A 17,014-nucleotide genomic window follows, 5' to 3' on the forward strand; every position below is an offset into this window, starting at 1 on the left:
GCTTGCTCCTGTCCGTGTGGCGCTCTCTGTCTTGTGGAAGTGCTGGGACATACCCAGAGACCCGATATCTGGGTATTAGAGCCAGCCAGGGGTGCTAGAAAGGGCATCAGCTGGGTTTCAGCCTTGGCTCAGCCCTGGCTTGGCTGAGCCACGAAGCAACGGGATTGTATTCTGGCCAGCGTTGGAGTGCCAGAAGCTGTGGTTGTCTGTTCTGGACCCCAGCCAGTCCAGAGCAGGGTGATGAGACGGGTGTGTGTGTGTGTGTGTGTGTGTGTGTAGGAGGAGGAGGCTTGTGTTAAGCAAGGGTTAGGAAGATGTTGGGGAGGGTGGCCCAGGTGGCTCTCACCCTGACTGATACTGGGTGACAGTGACTGACACAGGTGCATGCAGTTTGCCCAGGTGGCATGAGTGGTTGGGAGGTGACAGCAGCGAGATTGGGGGAGGGGTGTCAAAAAGTGGTGAGTTGGGGGCTTGAGGGCCACCCTGAGTTTGGGAGTGGGGGCCTGCTAGAGCTCCTGCCTGACCCGAGAGCCCTTGCTTCTCTCCCTGAGCTGCTCTGCCTTACAGATGTACTCACTTGCAGATACGAGGCTTGTGAAGGAAGAAAGCAGGTGCTTCCCAAGCCCATGGCGGTGCCAGGAGGCTTCCTTGGACCACCTCATATGGTCCTTATGATGGCCACACAAGCCCATGCTCTTGCCCCCATTTTATAGATGTGTAAACTCTGGCTCAGAGCTACATCTTTGTCTAAAACCTACCAGCGTAGGGCATCTCTGGTGGCGCAAGGGGTTAAGCACCGCACTATGAAGCAATCGGCAGCCTCTGCAGCACGAGTTCGATCCCCGGCTGGCCAGGGAGCAACCCTCATGGCGAGGCAGACCTCTCCTGTCTTGCCCGCTGCTCCCCTCAGCAGTGTATTCCAGTCAGTCTGCCTGTTCTGTTCCCCACTATGTCCCCGGTGAAGCCTCTCACGCCCTGCATCTCTGGCCTGTACCCCAGCTCTAGTATGCATAAATAAATAAATCTTTAAAAAAAATAATAAAACCTACCAGCATATAAACTTAGAGTCAGAATTGGAACCCAGGCCTCCTTGGCCTCCACTGGCCTGCACTGGGGTGCAGGCCTGCCACTTCTCAAGCCTCTTCCTCTTTCCTTCAAGAGACATTCAGCAGGGAACCGTAGGTCAGCTACGCTGTCCCTGTGAGGTCGGTCCCTGTGGGAGTTGGGAGGAGGGCTAGGAAACTGGAACTCAGCCCCTGGGACCTGGGGTGACATTCTTCCCTTTGCTTCTCATGAGCCTCGCAGCTTCCATCCCATGTCTCCCAAGGGCCCACGCACGCCAGGATCTATCTGCTGCGGTGGCCGGTGCCCCTTATCCGTTCCTCTCTGATTCAGAGTGCTGGCGTTGGAATCCCACAGATCTGGTTCTAATGTAGCTTTTCTACTTAGTAGTTAAGACACTTTCATTCCTAAACACGTCAGTGTTCTTATCAGTGAAATGGGCATAAAGGCCTCTGGTTCATAAGGGAGTTAAATGAGATAACAAATGCAAAGTGTTTAGCAGTTTCTGGCTCCTAACAGGTTCTCAGTAAACAGCAGCTCTTTTTCTTTTTTTAAAGATTTATTTTTATTTATGCATATAAGAACTGGGGTGTAGGGCCTCCCCTGGTGGTGCAGGTGGTTGAGCGCAATGCTGTGAAGCTGTCCGCAGCCTCTGCAGCACTGGTTCGATCCTTCCTGGCCGGGGAGGGTCCCACATGGCATGCAGACCTCTCCTGCCGCCCGCTGTTCCCCTCAGCAGTGTATTTCAGTCAGTCTGCCTGTTCTGCTCCCCCCTCTGTCTCTGGTGAATCCTTTCATCCTCCCGTGCTTCTGGTCTGTACCCCGGTTCTTGTATAAAAACAAATCTTAAAAATAAGAACTGGGGTGTAGGCCAGTGGTGTGGGCATGAGAGGATGCACCAGAGACAGAGTATGGAACAGAACAGGCAGATCTCCTGAAATACATTGCTGAGGGGAGCAGCAGGCAAGACAGGAGGGGTCTGCTGCACCTTTTGTGAGTTAGCTCCCTGGCTGGGGATTGAACTCAGGCCACACTGTTGATAGCTTGATAGTGCTAAGACTTTAACCTCTATGCCACCAGGGAGGCCCTAAACAGCAGCTCTAGCTGTGAGGATTACTCCCTGGCCTTTTTCCTTTGCTTGGGCTGACCCCAGATTAAAGACAACTACCTTTTTCTTTCACTCTTCTCTAATGTAGTGCTTGAAGGGTGATGATTTAAGATCACCTCTTCAGGAAGCCCTCTTAGGATTAATCCAGCCAGTGCCGATCCTTTTCTCTCACTTACTGTTGATTTCTTTTTAGCACATGATTGTTGAGCCAGGCACTGTGCTAAGCCTGGAGATGTGGCAACACAAAAGTCCTCGCACTGCCCTTGGATCAGAGAGCCTGGGTGCAGTGGTGGTGACGAGACATAGATTCTCGAGTAATAATACAAGCCAAGTGGTGCTGCAGAGGAAGGAGCAAGGAAATGGAGTGGTGGTCAGGAAAACTGCTGGAGAGGAGATGGCTTTCAGTCTGGTCTCGGGGGTATAAGTCAGCTCTTGATGATGACAGGGGCAGCTCTGCTGGGCTCAGGGGGTAGTGTAAGAAGGCCTGTGCTGCCCGGGAGCTCTCTGTACCAACTGAGAGAGCACAGAGGGCTCGGAGTGGGAGAGGTGTTGGACAGCAAAGACCCAGTTTGGGATCCCTTGAATGCCGGCTTAGAAGTGCGTGCTTATCCTATGAGTAATGAACCACTGACAACTGGGGGGAGAAGAGTGATCTGACCTTACTTGTGGATTTTTAAAAATGTGTTCAGGCAATGTATTTTTTTTTTTAAAGATTTATTTATCCCTCGCCGGTGGCCGGGGATCAAACCGGCGCTGCAGAGGCTACGGGCAGCTTTGCAGCCCAGCGCTCAACCGCTGCACCACCAGGGGAGGCCCAGGCAATATACTTTTTTTTTTTTTAAGAGAGAATGCATTAATTTTTATTTTTATTATTTAAGATTTATTTATTTATTTATTCATTCATTCATTTGTTTATTTATTTATTTATTTATTTATACATACAAGCACTGGGTACAGTCAGAAGCGCGGGAGGGTGAGATAATTCACCAGAGCCAGAGCGGGGAGCACAGCAGGCAGAAGGACCAAGGTACACTGCTGAGGGGAGCAGCGGGCGGCAGGAGAGGTCTGCGCGCCATGTGGGACCCTCCTCCGGTGGCCGGGGAGCAGCCGGGGATCGAACCTGCGCAGCAGAGGATGTGGGGCAGTTTCACAACCCAGCGCTCAACCGCTGCACCACCAGGGAGGCCCTAGGCAATATACTTTTTTTTTTTTTAAATAGTTACATATTTTTGTCTTTTTTTAAAGATTTATTTATTTATTTATACAAGCACTGGGTACAGTCAGAAGCACGGGAGGGCGAGAGAATTCACCAGAGCCAGAGCAGAGAGCAGAGTAGGCAGACTGACCAAGTACACTGCTGAGGGGAGCAGCGGGCGGCAGGGGAGGTCCGCTCATGTGAGACCCTCAGCCGGCGGCTGGGGATCGAACCAGCACTGCAGAGGCTGCAGGCAGCTTCGCAACCCAGCGCTCAACCGCTGCACCACCGGGGAGGCCCCCCTAGGCAATATACTTTTAAGAAAGCTTAGAAAATTCAGATAAGCAAGCAAACAAAACAACCCTCAAAGGCCATTTTAGGAAGATCCTGTGGCAGTGTGGAGTTGTTGGCGAAAGTGTCCAGCATGGGGAAGCAGAGGGCTTGGATTTGGGTGGTGGCACTAAGGGTGGCGTGGGGGGTGGCCATGTCAAGAACTGTTCACTAGCTCCAGAATTTGGGGAATGTTGACCTGGAGGAAGGGTTGGGAGAAAGGAGATTTGGGGATTCTGGTTTTGATGACACAGGGGTCACTGGCCCCGGGTGGGCCGAGGGAAGAGGCTGACCAGCGCAGCCTGCGATTTCCTGGGGTGAGTTGAGGCCAAGCAGAAGAGCCGGTTGATTCCCTTCACCACGCCCAGGATTTCTGGGCAGGAAAGACAACTGAGCCTCCCCTTGGGCTCAGCCCTGTCATCCAGGGCCTGACCAAGTACCCTCTCCTCCAGGAGCGCCTGGCAGTCCTGGACAGTCAGGCTGGACAGATTCGGGCCCAAGCTGTGCAAGAATCAGAGCGCCTGGCCCGGGACAAGAATGCCTCCCTGCAACTGCTGCAGAAGGTAACCCCAGTCTGGGGTGGGGGTGGGCCAGGGGGAGTGGGAGGTGAGCACAGAGGTCAGGAAAGAGATTTGCCAGCCTGTGGGGTTCCCCTTCACTTGGTCACCTCCCCTGTTGTCATTTCCCCCTCCTTTCTGAGATTCTGCCACTTGGGACTTACAGGAGAAGGAGAAACTGGCTGTGTTGGAAAGAAGATACCATACACTCACAGGAGGCAGGCCTTTCCCGAAGACCACGTCCACCCTCAAAGAGGTAATGAGGTTGGGCCAGTCCAAGCTTCAGTCCCAAGGGGTCTCCTGAGAGGTCCTGAAGCAACATGTGGTACCTTCACTCCAGTGACTGAGGCTGAGTATGGGGACATTTTCAGGAACTGGAGAGATCTGAGTCGGAGTGGCTGGGGCCTGGGGTTGGGCCTGGTGTGGCCATCAGTTGCTTCTTTTCAGTTACCCTTCCGGCTCCCAGGGGCTCACTTGTCTTACCGTTTGGGGTGACAGGATACATCGGGGGATTCAGGAGGCATGGGGGAGGTGGATGGTAAGCTCAGAGCTTTGGTAAGGGGCAGGGCTGGGTAGCTAAACTCACGGGGGAGCAGAGGGATCTTGGGGTACTGATCCTGGAGCTCCTTTGGCTTCAGTCTGTAGCCGCGCTTGTGATTCAGAAGTAGGTACTGAGGCACCTTAGCTGCTCTTTCCTGAGTTTTACGTGCCTGGTGTGTGAGGTCTAACCAGGACATGCCCAGTTTCCTGAGCTCTTTCCCTTCCCTCCTGCCTCACTGCACAAGCAATGTAGGCCTGTGTTGAGGTGGTGTGGCTCAGTGTGAGGGCTGGGACCCCTCACTACGTATACTTCCTGTAGGCTGAACTGCTCATCTCCGAGTCCTCAGAGGTGAGGCTGGGGACTGCGGCTCTGGGCCCATTTCCAGGGTCTTCTCAGCCTGGTGCCGCCTCTGTCCCCTCAACCCCACCTGCTTCCACTCAGCGCTGCCCCAAAGCACAAGAGGTAATCACAGCTAAATGCCTGCTCTGTGTGCCCACTGCCTCCTGCCTGCTTGCTGATCCCCAACCTACAGTTCTTTGCAAGGGTCCAGCTGAGGGCATGTGACAATAATCTTTGGGCCAGATTTTGCCAGAGCGTCAATGAGGTGCCATCCTGCTGGTCCACATGGGCCGGGCAGCCCATGTAAATCCGATTATTGGTTTGCATAGATCTTGCATGCTGTTCCTCAGTTCTTAGCCTGCTGGACCCTCAGGCTCATTTTCCTTTTCTGTGATCCCTGGAGTAAGGTCTCCAGAGTTAAGCCAGCATGGGCCCCCCTGGAGAGGGCAGGTTTTGAATCCTGTGCTTTGACTCAGTGTGCGCTTTGGATGCCTACCATGCCCCCCTGACCTAGATAAATTCAGAGTTCTAAGGTTTGCTCAGGGAGTCTGCTCAGCCCTGTCCCCCCAGCCCACACCGGGTATCCTTGCAACTTCCCGAGGCCTCACCCCTGGGAAGCGGGCCTGTTTTTTCTCCCTGGGCTTTGCAGGTGTCTCTGCTTAGGTCTTTCTCAAAGCCCATGTTGCTCCTACCTCGGTGGTGTCTCTGCCCCCGCCCCTTCTAGCTCTTGCCCCATCAGATGAAGTTCAAGGGACCCTTGAGAATGGTGTGGCTGTGCTTGATGCTGCATGTGTGTGCCCTAGTGGGGATGCCTGAGGTGTTGGAAACAGAGGGTTCTCTGGGAGTTGGTGCTGGTCCTTGGTGGGCTCTCGAAAGGCCCTAAGCTTTTCTGTCTGCCCCTAGTCCAGGGCACCCCCTAGGGAGGGGCTTTCAGGGTCTGCCTGGGGCAGGGACAGGTTGCCAAGGCAGCCTTGAAAGTGGAGGTCAGTCATTCAGTTCAGACAGTCGGGTCTGCCTGTGGTTTCCTCGTCCTCCGCACCATCCACAGCTGCCACAGTCACAGTGGGCCGCTGGACTCCCCCCTCTGCTCTGGAGTTTGCATTGGAGTGGTGGCCCGTGGCATGGAGTGTGAGTGTCAGGTGCCTGGTTGAAGCCTGTTGACCTCTGCCCATCCCTCCCCACCCACTGGGTCCCCTAGGAGTATGTGAGCCTGGCAGAGGTGCTCCAGCTGTGCTCCCGCTTGGACCCCCAGGCTTCTGCCGCTTCCCCCAGCGTGCTCGCCCAGCCCTTGCCTGACAGTGAGGTACTAGCCACCGAGTGAGCCCCCTTCTGCCCAAGTGGATGCCCTGGATTTCCCCTTAGGCCTGGGCGACGGGGGGTGGGGAGGTGGCAGCAGCATCTGTCTCAACAGCGAGGGAGAAGGGCAGCTGGCATCAGTGGATTTGAGAGTGACTGCCTTCTTCCCTGGGCCTCTGGAGCCGTCTACAGCTCCTAATTCTCGAAGGGGGCAGGCCTTCCGCTCTTGCATGAGGGTGAGGCGCCCAGGGACTGGCTTTCCTGGGCTCTGCAGGCCGCCTCTGTTCTGTGCTTCTGCTCTTCCCTCGCCCCGCCCACGGGCGGGGCGCTCTGTGGGTTCAGTCCCATTAACTTCTCGTATCCCTTCTCTGTCCCGGCTTCCCCCAAGTACGTGACCCTCGAGCAGCTAAAGGCAATGTGGGGCACCTCGCCCACCCCTGCAGCCCCGGCGTCAGGCCTGCCTCTGTGGGCCTCTGCCTCCCGGGACCTGGCTCCCGCCGCCCGCCTTCCTCCCGTGCCGCCCTCCTTCTCCTCCGCTTCTGTCGCGCCTGCACCCAAGGTGGGTGGTCTGTGTTCCTGCCCCCCCGTCCGCTGCTGGCGGCTCTGTCTGCGTGTTGCCTGTGTTCCCGGCTTCTCAGCTCTAGGCCAGCCCAGGGCGTGCTCAGCGCCTGCAGGCTCTGGCTGGCTGGCGACGTCGCGGCTGGCGTGGCCCGCGTGGCCCGCGTCTGTGGTCTGGGAGTTGTGGCCTGTGTTCTTGAGCTCTGCAGCCCATTCACTGCAACTGTTTTCTCACGGTTTTTCTCTTCTCTTCCTTCATGCGCTCCTTCTCCTTCTCCTGTCCTTCCTTCCCTCTCCCCGCCCCTCCCCGTTCCCTCTGTGTTCTTGATCCTTCCTCCCACCCTCCCTCATCTGCCTTTTCTTCCTGCCCCTTGTCCATCCCTCATTTCCTGACCTTTCCCCTTCCTGCTCCCTCTCCTCCCCCGCCCCTCCCCACGCCCTGCTCCAGATGGAGAAGCTGCTGCTCCCCGCGGTAGACTTAGAGCAGTGGTACCAGGAGCTGATGGCCGGGCTGGGGACTGGCCTTGCTGCAGGCTCCCCTCGCTCCTCTCCCCCGCCTCTGCCTGCCAAAGCTTCCCGCCAGCTGCAGGTAACCCCCGCCTTCACTGCCCTTCCTTGCCCAGACCCTGCGCCTCTCTGCTCTGAGAACCTCCTGCCGGTGCATCAACCGCACAAGTACCACCTTGAATGGGGAGGAGGGTCAGTTGAGCCAGGGCAACCTCTGGGCCCTGAGAGGGCAGTGAGCACCCCCACCCAGGCAGCCCTCCTGGCACTTTGGGCACCTGGAGGGTCAGACTCCCAAGTCCCAGAGTGCCAGGAGGGCCTGTCCGTTGGAGGGGTTCTGGAGCAGGGGTCAGGGTAGAGTCTGTCGCCTCAGGCTGGGATGCACAGTGGGCCTCTCCTCCTTGGCTGTGCTCAACCCCAGAACTTCTCGCCCCATCTGGGGGCCTGACACGCTCTTGCGTCTGTCACAGCTGTCCTGGGAGACCTGCCAGCATTTTGCTCTCCTGGTCTAGAGGTGACCCTTGGAGGCTTGACCCAGGGGCCAAAGACTTTAACGTGACAGCCCTGAGGACCTGCCCAAAACTCCTCACAGCTGCTCTGGGAGGCATGGACCTGCTTGAGTCTGCCACCAGCTTTTGACCATGGGGGCAGGGAAAGGGACACGGGTAGTCTCTCCCCAAATCTCACTCCACTGACCAGATGTAACGCCAAAGATCCCAGCATTCAACATTCACTCTTTGCGCTCAGCCATGGCACCTCCTGGACGGCGACCTCAGCCAAAATTCCATGTTCTCTTTGGTAGGCGTTTGATTCCTGTAATGGGTGGCACCTCTACCTTGTGCCTGGCTGGTTAGAGATTTTTATGTTTCAGTTCAATTATCACCAAGGCCTCTGAGGGAGATGTTCGTTCCCCTTTACGGATCAGACACTGGGGCCCAGAGAAGCTGCGTACTCGCCAAGGCCACAGCCTAGGAAGTAATGGAGCCTCCATGATGGTCAGGCTTCTAACACCAAAGACCATGGTTTTTAGTCTGGCCTCCCCCCAGCCCTTTACAGACAAGGAAGCCAAGGCCCAGAGTGGGGGGTGCATGGCCCAAGGCCACACCCACTCTTAGTGGCAGACCTGGGGCCAGAGGGAACCCCGGCCTGCAGTTGGTCTGCGGAGCACCTCTGCCCAACACCGTTAACTCCTGCCTGGGTCAGCTTACAGGGCCTTTCTAAGATGCTGGTTGGACGAGGGGGTGACTTCAGGAGGAGCAACCTAGAAAGTAGGCTTGGCAGCTGTCACTAGCACCTGCTTGTTGGGCTGGCCCGGGAGGCCAGTGCTGTTGTCAGCTAGAGACAGAGGCCTGGTGCCAGGGCAGCACCTTGGATCACAGCCAGCCTAGGTGGCATTGGGGTGATGGCTACTGGGAGAGTTGGGGTTCACCGGGCAGTGTCTCTTCCCTCCAGGTTTACCGCTCCAAGATGGATGGTGAAGCCGCCAGCCCTCTGCCCCGGACCCGCAGCGGCCCTCTCCCCTCTTCCTCTGGGTCTTCCTCCTCCTCCTCCCAGCTCAGCGTGGCTACCTTGGGCCGCAGCCCCTCCCCGAAGGTCTGAGGGCTGCGTGTGTGGCCGGGTGGTGGCGAGGGAGGGGTGGAGGCCGCCACACGGGAAAGAGGCCAGAGTCACCTTGGCCTTGAGGAGGGTCTTCTGAAGCGCTGGCCTTAGTGCTCCATTTCCCTCTGCAGAGCGCTCTGCTTGCCCAGAATGGCACAGGCAGCCTTCCTCGCAACCTGGCAGCCACGCTGCAGGACATTGAGACCAAACGCCAGCTGGCCCTGCAGCAGAAGGGTGAGTGGCTGCAATGCCAGTCGTCTTGCTCCCCCGGGCGACCCTGGACCTAGTCCCCTACCGTGCTCGTCCACGCCCTTTAATCCAAGAGCAGAAAGAATTTAGACTAGACACCCAAAGAACTTTCTGGATATTTATCGAAAGACTAAGGACAGGGGGCTCAAGGTGCCGGGGGACTGGGGTTTTTTTTTTTTTTTTCAAGATTTATTTATGCATACAATAACCGGGGTATAAGCCAGAGGTGTGGGGGGTGAGAGGATTCACCAGAGACAGAGTGGGGAGCAGAACAGGCAGACTGACTGAAATACACTCACTGCTGAGGGGAGCAGCGGGCGAGTCAGGAGAGGTCTGCTGCGCCATGTAGGTAGCTCCCTGGCCGGCCCAGGGATCGGACTCATGCTGCAGAGCCTGCGGATTGCTTCACAGTGCTGTGCTTCACTCCTTGCGCCACCAGGGAGGCCCATGGGAGATGTTTCTTGACGAGCCCAGGAAGCAGGGGACATGCTTGTTGACTAGACAAGGACAAACTCCGCCCTGTCCAGAGGCAGGGGGATGGCTTCATGGCCTCGTGCCCTGAGATACTGGCTTGGGAAACCAAGAGTCCTTGTTGCTTGATTACATTTTGGTTGTTTGGAAAGCCCATGCCTGTGCTCTCTCTCCTCTCATCCCCTCTGTGTCTCTCTACTCCCCACTCTGCCTGGGGGTCCCCCACACCAGTTGAGTTGCTTCCCGCCGAGCCCCTCCCAACCGACGACCCAGCAGGTAGAGCGTAGGTCACTGAGGCCCTGGCTCTGGCCAGGCAGCCCCTGCCTGCACCCGGCCTCCGCATGATGGCTCCAGGCTGAGCTGGGTTGGGGTCTCTGGCTGGCCTCGCCCCTCGAGCTGAGCTCCGTGCGGCCTCAGCTGTGCTTCTCCTTGTCTGTCTTCCGCTCCTGCTGCTGTTGCTTTGCTTCTGCACTGTCGCTGGGTCTGCACTGATGCCGGGTCCTCCTAGGAGTCCCGTCTTCCGTCCCTTCCCCCCTCCCCAGCAGGCAGGATGGGTGCATGTGTCCTGCTCACCTATCAGGCCTTGGAGCCACCCGGCCATCATGCCGCCGGGGCGCCACCTGGGCAGGTTCTGTGTCCTGTGTGGGCTCAGGATGCAGAAAGCGCTGCAACCAGACTGGGCTCCTGGGGCCCGTCATGCAGGCGACAAGCCTTGGCTGGGCAGCCGAACCTGGGGCTGTGGGGGGCTTCAGGGAAACTGGTGGGGGGTGAGGGGCGCCCGTGTTAACCTCTGCCTGCTTGGCTCTCCCCTCTGTCTGTAATGCTACCCTGTCCTCCCCAGGTGGGTGGGTGCCCACTGTGACCCCTGCTGTCCCTCTCACAGGGCAGCAGGTGATTGAGGAGCAGCGGCGGCGACTGGCTGAGCTAAAGCAGAAAGCAGCAGCCGAGGCCCAGTGCCAGTGGGATGCCCTGCATGGGGCAGCCCCCTTCCCGGCAGGCCCCTCGGGCTTCCCCCCACTCATGCACCACTCCATCCTGCACCACCTGCCGGCTGGGCGGGAGCGCGGGGAGGAGGGTGAGCACGCCTACGACACGCTGAGTCTAGAGAGCTCCGACAGCATGGACACCAGCATCTCCACGGGGGCCAACTCTGCCTGCTCCCCCGACAACATGTCCAGGTACTGACCCCGCCCTCCCCCACGCCAGGGCCTACCTCTGCCCCGGGCCTCTGCAGCTTCTAGATGCACCTGCCTCCCCCCTCCGCAGTACGAGCGGCTTGGATGTGGGGAAGATCGAGGAGATGGAGAAGATGCTGAAAGAAGCTCACGCGGAGAAGAGCCGGCTCATGGAGTCCAGGGTGAGACTGACTGATCGGGGCCTCAGAGCTGCCCCCTCGCCACACGCACACCTGCCCGGGGCTGTGCTCCACCCTCGTCCTTTCACCCACTTTATGGAGGAAGAAAGTGTTTGGAAAGATTGTGTTCCTCAAGGGGGGGCAGGGAGCTTGGTGAGATTACAGGTTTCACAGCCTTTAGAAAGGAGGAGGCAGCGGTAACCATTGTCTAGCCTTGAATTTCCTGTGTGGGAACTTCCAGGCTGTGTGTTTACTTCTGCTGATATTTTGGCCAGCACAGGCCTTTCGATCGTGCGTCTGAGTGGCAGGTCATTCCTCTCGGGGGCGGTTAGGAAAAGCAGGAACTGGGGGTTGAGGGGAAGGGACAGAAGATGTCCCTTGGTGGATGTCCGAGGCAGAGCAGTGTTGGCTGGGTGCCCGGGAGAGTGGCGGGGGCAGAGGGAAGTCACTCTTCCTTCACGTGGGCCTGGAGCTGGACCCAGCACAGAGGCGCCAGCAATTTACCCGGCCGAGGCAGCCGTGCATGGGAGGACTCAGAGGGTCAGCAGAAGCTGCTGGGCCTGAGGTAAGGGCAGGACCCAGGGAGAAGTCGGCAGCCAGGCCACCAGAAAGGAACAGCTCTTAGTCATATGCACATGAAGGGCAGGATTGCAGACAGCTCTTGACAAATGGAGAGAGGGGATTCTGCTGTTTTGAGCCAGGAAGAAATGGCAAGTGGGAGTTAAAGATACGAAGGTTGGCATTATTTTTTTAAAAGATTTATTTATTCATGCATACAAGAACTGGTGCGCAGGCCAGATGTGAGGGCGGGTGAGAGGATTCACCAGAGACAGAGTGGGGAGCAGAACAGGCAGACTGACCGAAACACACTGCTGAGGGGAGCAGCAGGCGAGACAGGAGAGGTCTGCTGCGCCATGTGGGCCTCTCCCTGGCTGGCCAGGATCGAACCCGCGCCACGGAGGCTGAGTAATGCTTCACAGCGCTGTGCTCAACCGCTGCGCCACCAGGGAGGCCCAAGGTCGGCATTATTGATGAAGATATGAAATACCACCAACAGGCTCTAGATTTAATGATTTCTTCTAATGACTTTAAAAATCTTTATATAATGGCTTTCGTAAATTCATTTTTTCCCTTAAAATTTGAAGTTCAACGACAAATGTTTCCAATCTGGAGTTTCAAAGGGCCCTAGTGATTAGGGAAGTGGGTTGTACTAGCTGTCAGAAGCAGCTGTTCTAAGTTCAGATAAACATAAGTGCCCCATTTATTTGTTGAGCACTTTGTTCTGCTGGAGTGAGTGATGGGCGTTTACATACAGGATTTTGTTTTACCTTAGTCCATCAGGAGCACCGTTTTACAGATGAGGTAGCTGAGGCTTAGGGAGTTTAAATGATTGTCAGAGTCACAGAACTCTGGGTGGTGGCAGGGCCTAGCGAAGCCAAGAGGGTCTCATTTTAAAACAAGCTCTTCTCCAAGGCCCTTGAAGTGGGTGGGTTTTGAGGCTGATGGGTCCTTACGTCAGGCTGCCCTCGGAGCTGGGTGCCTCCTGCAGCTCTGCCCTCCAGCCTGAGGAGGGGTTGCAGGGGTGGGGGGAACATGCCTCAGTACTGACCCCTGGCTTTGGGGGCACTGGGGGGGCAGGAGCGGGAGATGGAGCTCCGGAGGCAGGCCCTGGAGGAGGAGCGGAGACGGAGGGAACAGGTGGAACGGAGGTTGCAGAGCGAGAGTGCCCGGAGGCAGCAGCTGGTGGAGAAGGAAGTCAAGATGCGGGAGAAGCAGTTTTCCCAGGTCAGTGGGTGATGGGTGGGTTGCCTTGAAGGTGGTGCTGTGGAGGGCTAGGGCTATCCCAGGATTCCCCTGCTGGTCTGTAAAACTTGTATTGCTCCTGAAAATACTGTTCTTGACTTTTCCTGAAACTTATTTGGCCTCAGGGAACAAAAACCCATTGGGGCAGACATCCACGGTCAGAGGAGAGGGTCTGGAAAGGCCTCCCAGGGAGGGGAGCTGAGAATCAAGGAGGCTCCTCTCGGTCCTTCTCAGGGGCCTCATCTCTGTTTCGTGAGCTGCCCGTACCTCCTTCCTGCTTCCCTGATGCCATCCTGTGCCTGGTTCATGGCTGTCCTGGCCCTTTCCTGGGGGTTTTTCCCACTCCAGGCCCCCACCACCAGCACATGGCCTCACCCTGACTTTGTTTATATCTCCAAGACAGATTTGTACTAGTTTCTCCCTGGGAGGCTTGGAAACCTACCCATCTCTCTGGTCCAGATCCCATGCCACCCCACCCTGCAGCCACAGGAGCCTGTGGGATTCAGACAGGCTGCCCCTTCCTATTGGACCTCTCTGTAGGTCTCACCAGGGTGGGGATCTTGGGGGATCTCCCTGATTTCCTGCTGTGAAAAGATAGAAATTTAATGGGTCACCACCTCGTTAGGCTTGGGAGCTAAGAAATAATCAGCGGCTGTTAAACCTTTGCTTGGGATCTGTCAGATGCCCAGCTTCTCTTTCCCGCCTCAGTCAGGTCTGCTATGGGACGTGGGCAGAGTCTTTGGGGCACCTCCTGGAAATTATGGGTGTTTTTTTTTTTTTTCCCAAAGATTTCTTTATGCATACAAGAACTGGGATACAGGCCAAAGGTGTGTGTGTGGGGGGGTGAGAGGATTCATCAGAGACAGTGGGGAACAGAACAGGCAGATCGACTGAAATCCACTGCCGAGGGGAGCAGGGGGCAAATCAGGAGAGGTCTGCTGCGCCATGTGGGTTGCTCCCTGGCTGGGGATTGAATTCGCACTGCAGCGGCTGCAGACAGCTTTGTAGGCTGCATCTTAACCCCTTGAGCCACCAAGGAGGTCCTGGAAGTTGTGTTTTTTAAAATAATTTGTGTTTTCTTGCCATCCTAATACTCTTCTCTTGACAATTCTAGTTTGTAGCAGAATTTTTAAGGTGGAATAGAGTTTAGTGATTATCAGTACTTCAAAGCCCTATTTTTACAAACAAGAAAACACTCCCAGAGAGGGGATGTGACCCAGACAGGGCCCCAGAGAGGTCACAAACAGAAAAGCTCGGGACTATTCCTCCCAGAGCATGTTCACAGCTGGACTTTTGCTTCCTTCCATTTAGTCCACGAGGGAGGAGGTGGTCAGGGACAAGACAAGGCTGGCTGTGTCTTGGTCCAGGTGGGGAAACCAAGGTCTAGAGCCATTTGGTAGTTTTCCCAGACTGAGGTAGCCAGCACAGGCACGCTGATCTCTGCTCTTGCCCCACGTCTCAGCACAGTGGCCGTCACGGGAGGGGGTGGGGGCAGGCTCTTGGGGGTTTCAGGACTCAAGGGGCCTGGACAGGGAGACGGGGGAAGAGAGGCTACCTGCTGATCCCACCTTCTGTCTTAGGCGAGACCCTTGACCCGCTACCTGCCCATCCGGAAGGAGGACTTTGACCTGAAGACCCACATCGAGTCTTCAGGCCACGGCGTTGATACTTGCCTGCACGTGGTGCTCAGCAGCAAGGTACAGGACGCACACGGCCCTGGGGGCTTGGGGAGAGGACCCCATGGTCAGAGGCACCTCCTAGGGCCTTGGAATAGTGGCCTCAGTGCCTGCCCTGACACCAGAGGCACTTGTCCCAGGACCTGGTATGCTGCAGAGAGGCTAGGGATGGCACCTTTGGAGCTGCTCAGGGAAGAAAGACTTAGGGACCGTGCCTCGGGGTCCTTCCTTACTCCTGCTTCCCACCAGGTCTGCCGTGGCTACTTGGTAAAGATGGGCGGCAAGATTAAATCTTGGAAGAAGCGCTGGTTTGTGTTCGACCGGCTCAAGCGCACCCTTTCCTATTACGTGGGTGAGTTCTCACAAGTCTGAGACAGAACTGGGCCCCCCAGGCTGTCTCACCTGGGCCAGCTGGCCTGCTGGAAAGAGGCCAAGGCCGAGTGAGTACCCAGGCTTGTCCCCTCCCTCCCTGAAAACGCACAGTGGGGGCCTGGTTTGCCTCCACTTACTGGGTCATTCATTTGGCAATGTTGCTCTGCACCTAACAAGTTCCAGGCATTGTTCTAGGCTTTTGTGATAAACGCGACAGCCACTGCTGTCCCCTGGAGCTGCTTGTTGGGAAGGCAGGTACTGACCGAGTAATTAAAACAAAGCCTGTCGGGCATGCTCTTAGATGCATGCTGTGCGTGCACAGGCCCCATGGACTCCCCTTGGGCAAGTTCCCGCAAAGGCTGAGACTTAATGGCTGGCTGGCTGGGTGGTTTCCAATCTTACGTGACTGCAAATACCGCTGACATGAAGCTCATACACTTGTTTTGTCCGTGTGTAAGATAACATTCTGGTAAGCGTCATCATCGGCTCAAAGGGCAACCACTTTCCTAACCCCAGCGGCTACAGGCAAATCCATAGGGGCTGGACGGGACACACCCCACCTGCCATTTGTTAGCCTACCTGTTTCTCCAGGTAGGTGGGAAGTGGTGCCTCGGTGGCGCTCTCCTCCGCATCTCTGTGAGGCTGACCCTATCTTTAGGGCCCTGGGTCCTGCTCTGTCTTAGTTTTGGGAGGCACCCCGCTTCCCAGGCAGGGACGCTCCATTTGAACGGATCTTGACCTGAAGTATGACAGGCCTCAGCCTGGCCCTTCTTTCCTTTGCAGATAAGCATGAGACGAAGCTGAAGGGGGTCATCTACTTCCAGGCCATCGAGGAAGTGTACTACGACCACCTGCGCAGTGCGGCCAAGGTGAGGGGCAGAGGGCAGCCCTGGGACCGGGCGGGCCCTGAGGCCGCGGGAGCAAAGGTCTCCAGCGTCCCCTTTGGGGGCCTGGACCCATTCCTGTTCTCTTTGTAAACCTGCGCTTCCTCTCTCCCTCTCCCCTTCCCAGAAGAGGTTTTTCAGCTTCACTATGGTGACTGAGGTACCTCTCCCCACTTCCCTGTAACCAGAACTACCATACATTAACGCCGCCTCTACCCATTCCCCTGATTCTTTACTCTCCCTGTAACCCCGCCCCATCCCCCCCGGGGCCTGAGGCATGAGGGTGGATGGCAGGAAGCCCCAGAGGCCTCCCTCCGGCCCTGCGGGCAGGATGGCTGAGAGGGGAGTAGGAGCCCGGCCTGGGTGGGGAGGGGTGACAGGCAGATGTTTGCATCCACCCTAAGGCCATAGCCTCCTTTCTGCTAAGCCTCAGATGCCTGCCCCTGTCCTGGGGCCCAGCACCCTACTTGTAGCTTTTTTCATCTGCCTCTTCTGTTGAGAGGATACTCTGGTCCTCTCTGCATATTCATTTTGGACCTGGGGGTACCAAGGAACAGTATCCCGACTGACAGCGTATGGCCCTGCAGGGGCCAGGGATGCCCAGGTGGGGAAGGGACTGTCTCAGCGGAGCCCACATACTGCCCCCACTCAGGACCCCGAGCTTGGTGCGAGGGGTAGATAGGGAGGCCAGTGAGGGGAAGTTTCCTGGACATTGAGGACCCCCTGTTCAGACCTTTCTCTTCCTCAGCAGAGCCCGAACCCAGCCCTCACCTTCTGTGTGAAGACCCACGACCGGCTCTACTACATGGTGGCACCGTCTGCGGAGGCCATGCGCATCTGGATGGACGTCATCGTCACTGGGGCTGAGGGCTACACTCAGTTCATGAACTGACCTGAGTGGAGCTCGGACCTCAGGCCACCCTGGGCCCACCCGCTACTGCTCGGCTTGGTCCTGGAGGCCGCGATGTGCTGGGCCACGGGCTTTTGTACAAGACGACTTCGTAATGACCAGCTCTGTGAGTTTCCGAGCTTGGGCCCCTCAAAGAGCCAGCTGGACCTAAAGCCTGGAGAAAGAGCCCAGACCTCGCAATGCCCTTTCAGGGGCTGGGCCAGAGC

General features: G+C 56.9%; 1 protein-coding gene across 29 annotated transcripts in view; it reads left to right on the plus strand.

The window, feature by feature from the left end:
* Window positions 1-16,790, plus strand: part of PHLDB1 (pleckstrin homology like domain family B member 1) — a gene marked incomplete at both ends in the record, with an annotated part of 37,063 nt that extends 20,273 nt beyond the window's left edge. For 3 of the 29 annotated variants that reach the window (XM_084248989.1, XM_084248978.1, XM_084248984.1), the window contains 11 exons: window positions 4,148-4,258; window positions 4,419-4,508; window positions 8,943-9,083; window positions 9,221-9,323; window positions 10,693-10,987; window positions 11,076-11,166; window positions 12,802-12,948; window positions 14,547-14,663; window positions 14,892-14,994; window positions 15,798-15,883; window positions 16,650-16,790. In XM_084248989.1, coding sequence (XP_084105115.1) covers window positions 4,148-4,258; window positions 4,419-4,508; window positions 8,943-9,083; window positions 9,221-9,323; window positions 10,693-10,987; window positions 11,076-11,166; window positions 12,802-12,948; window positions 14,547-14,663; window positions 14,892-14,994; window positions 15,798-15,883; window positions 16,650-16,790 — 1,425 coding nt within the window. Of the gene's footprint in view, window positions 1-4,147; window positions 4,259-4,418; window positions 4,509-5,111; window positions 5,256-6,816; window positions 6,988-7,434; window positions 7,576-8,942; window positions 9,084-9,220; window positions 9,324-10,040; window positions 10,086-10,692; window positions 10,988-11,075; window positions 11,230-12,801; window positions 12,949-14,546; window positions 14,664-14,891; window positions 14,995-15,797; window positions 15,884-16,025; window positions 16,059-16,649 lie in introns of all 29 variants that reach the window. The other 26 variants (XM_084248992.1, XM_084248974.1, XM_084248988.1 and 23 more) reach the window with 21 other exon arrangements.
* Between the last annotated feature and the right edge of the window lie 224 nt (window positions 16,791-17,014).

This window comes from Talpa europaea (assembly GCF_964194135.1).
Source record: "Talpa europaea genome assembly, chromosome: 12".
Taxonomy (NCBI): Eukaryota; Metazoa; Chordata; class Mammalia; order Eulipotyphla; family Talpidae; genus Talpa; species Talpa europaea.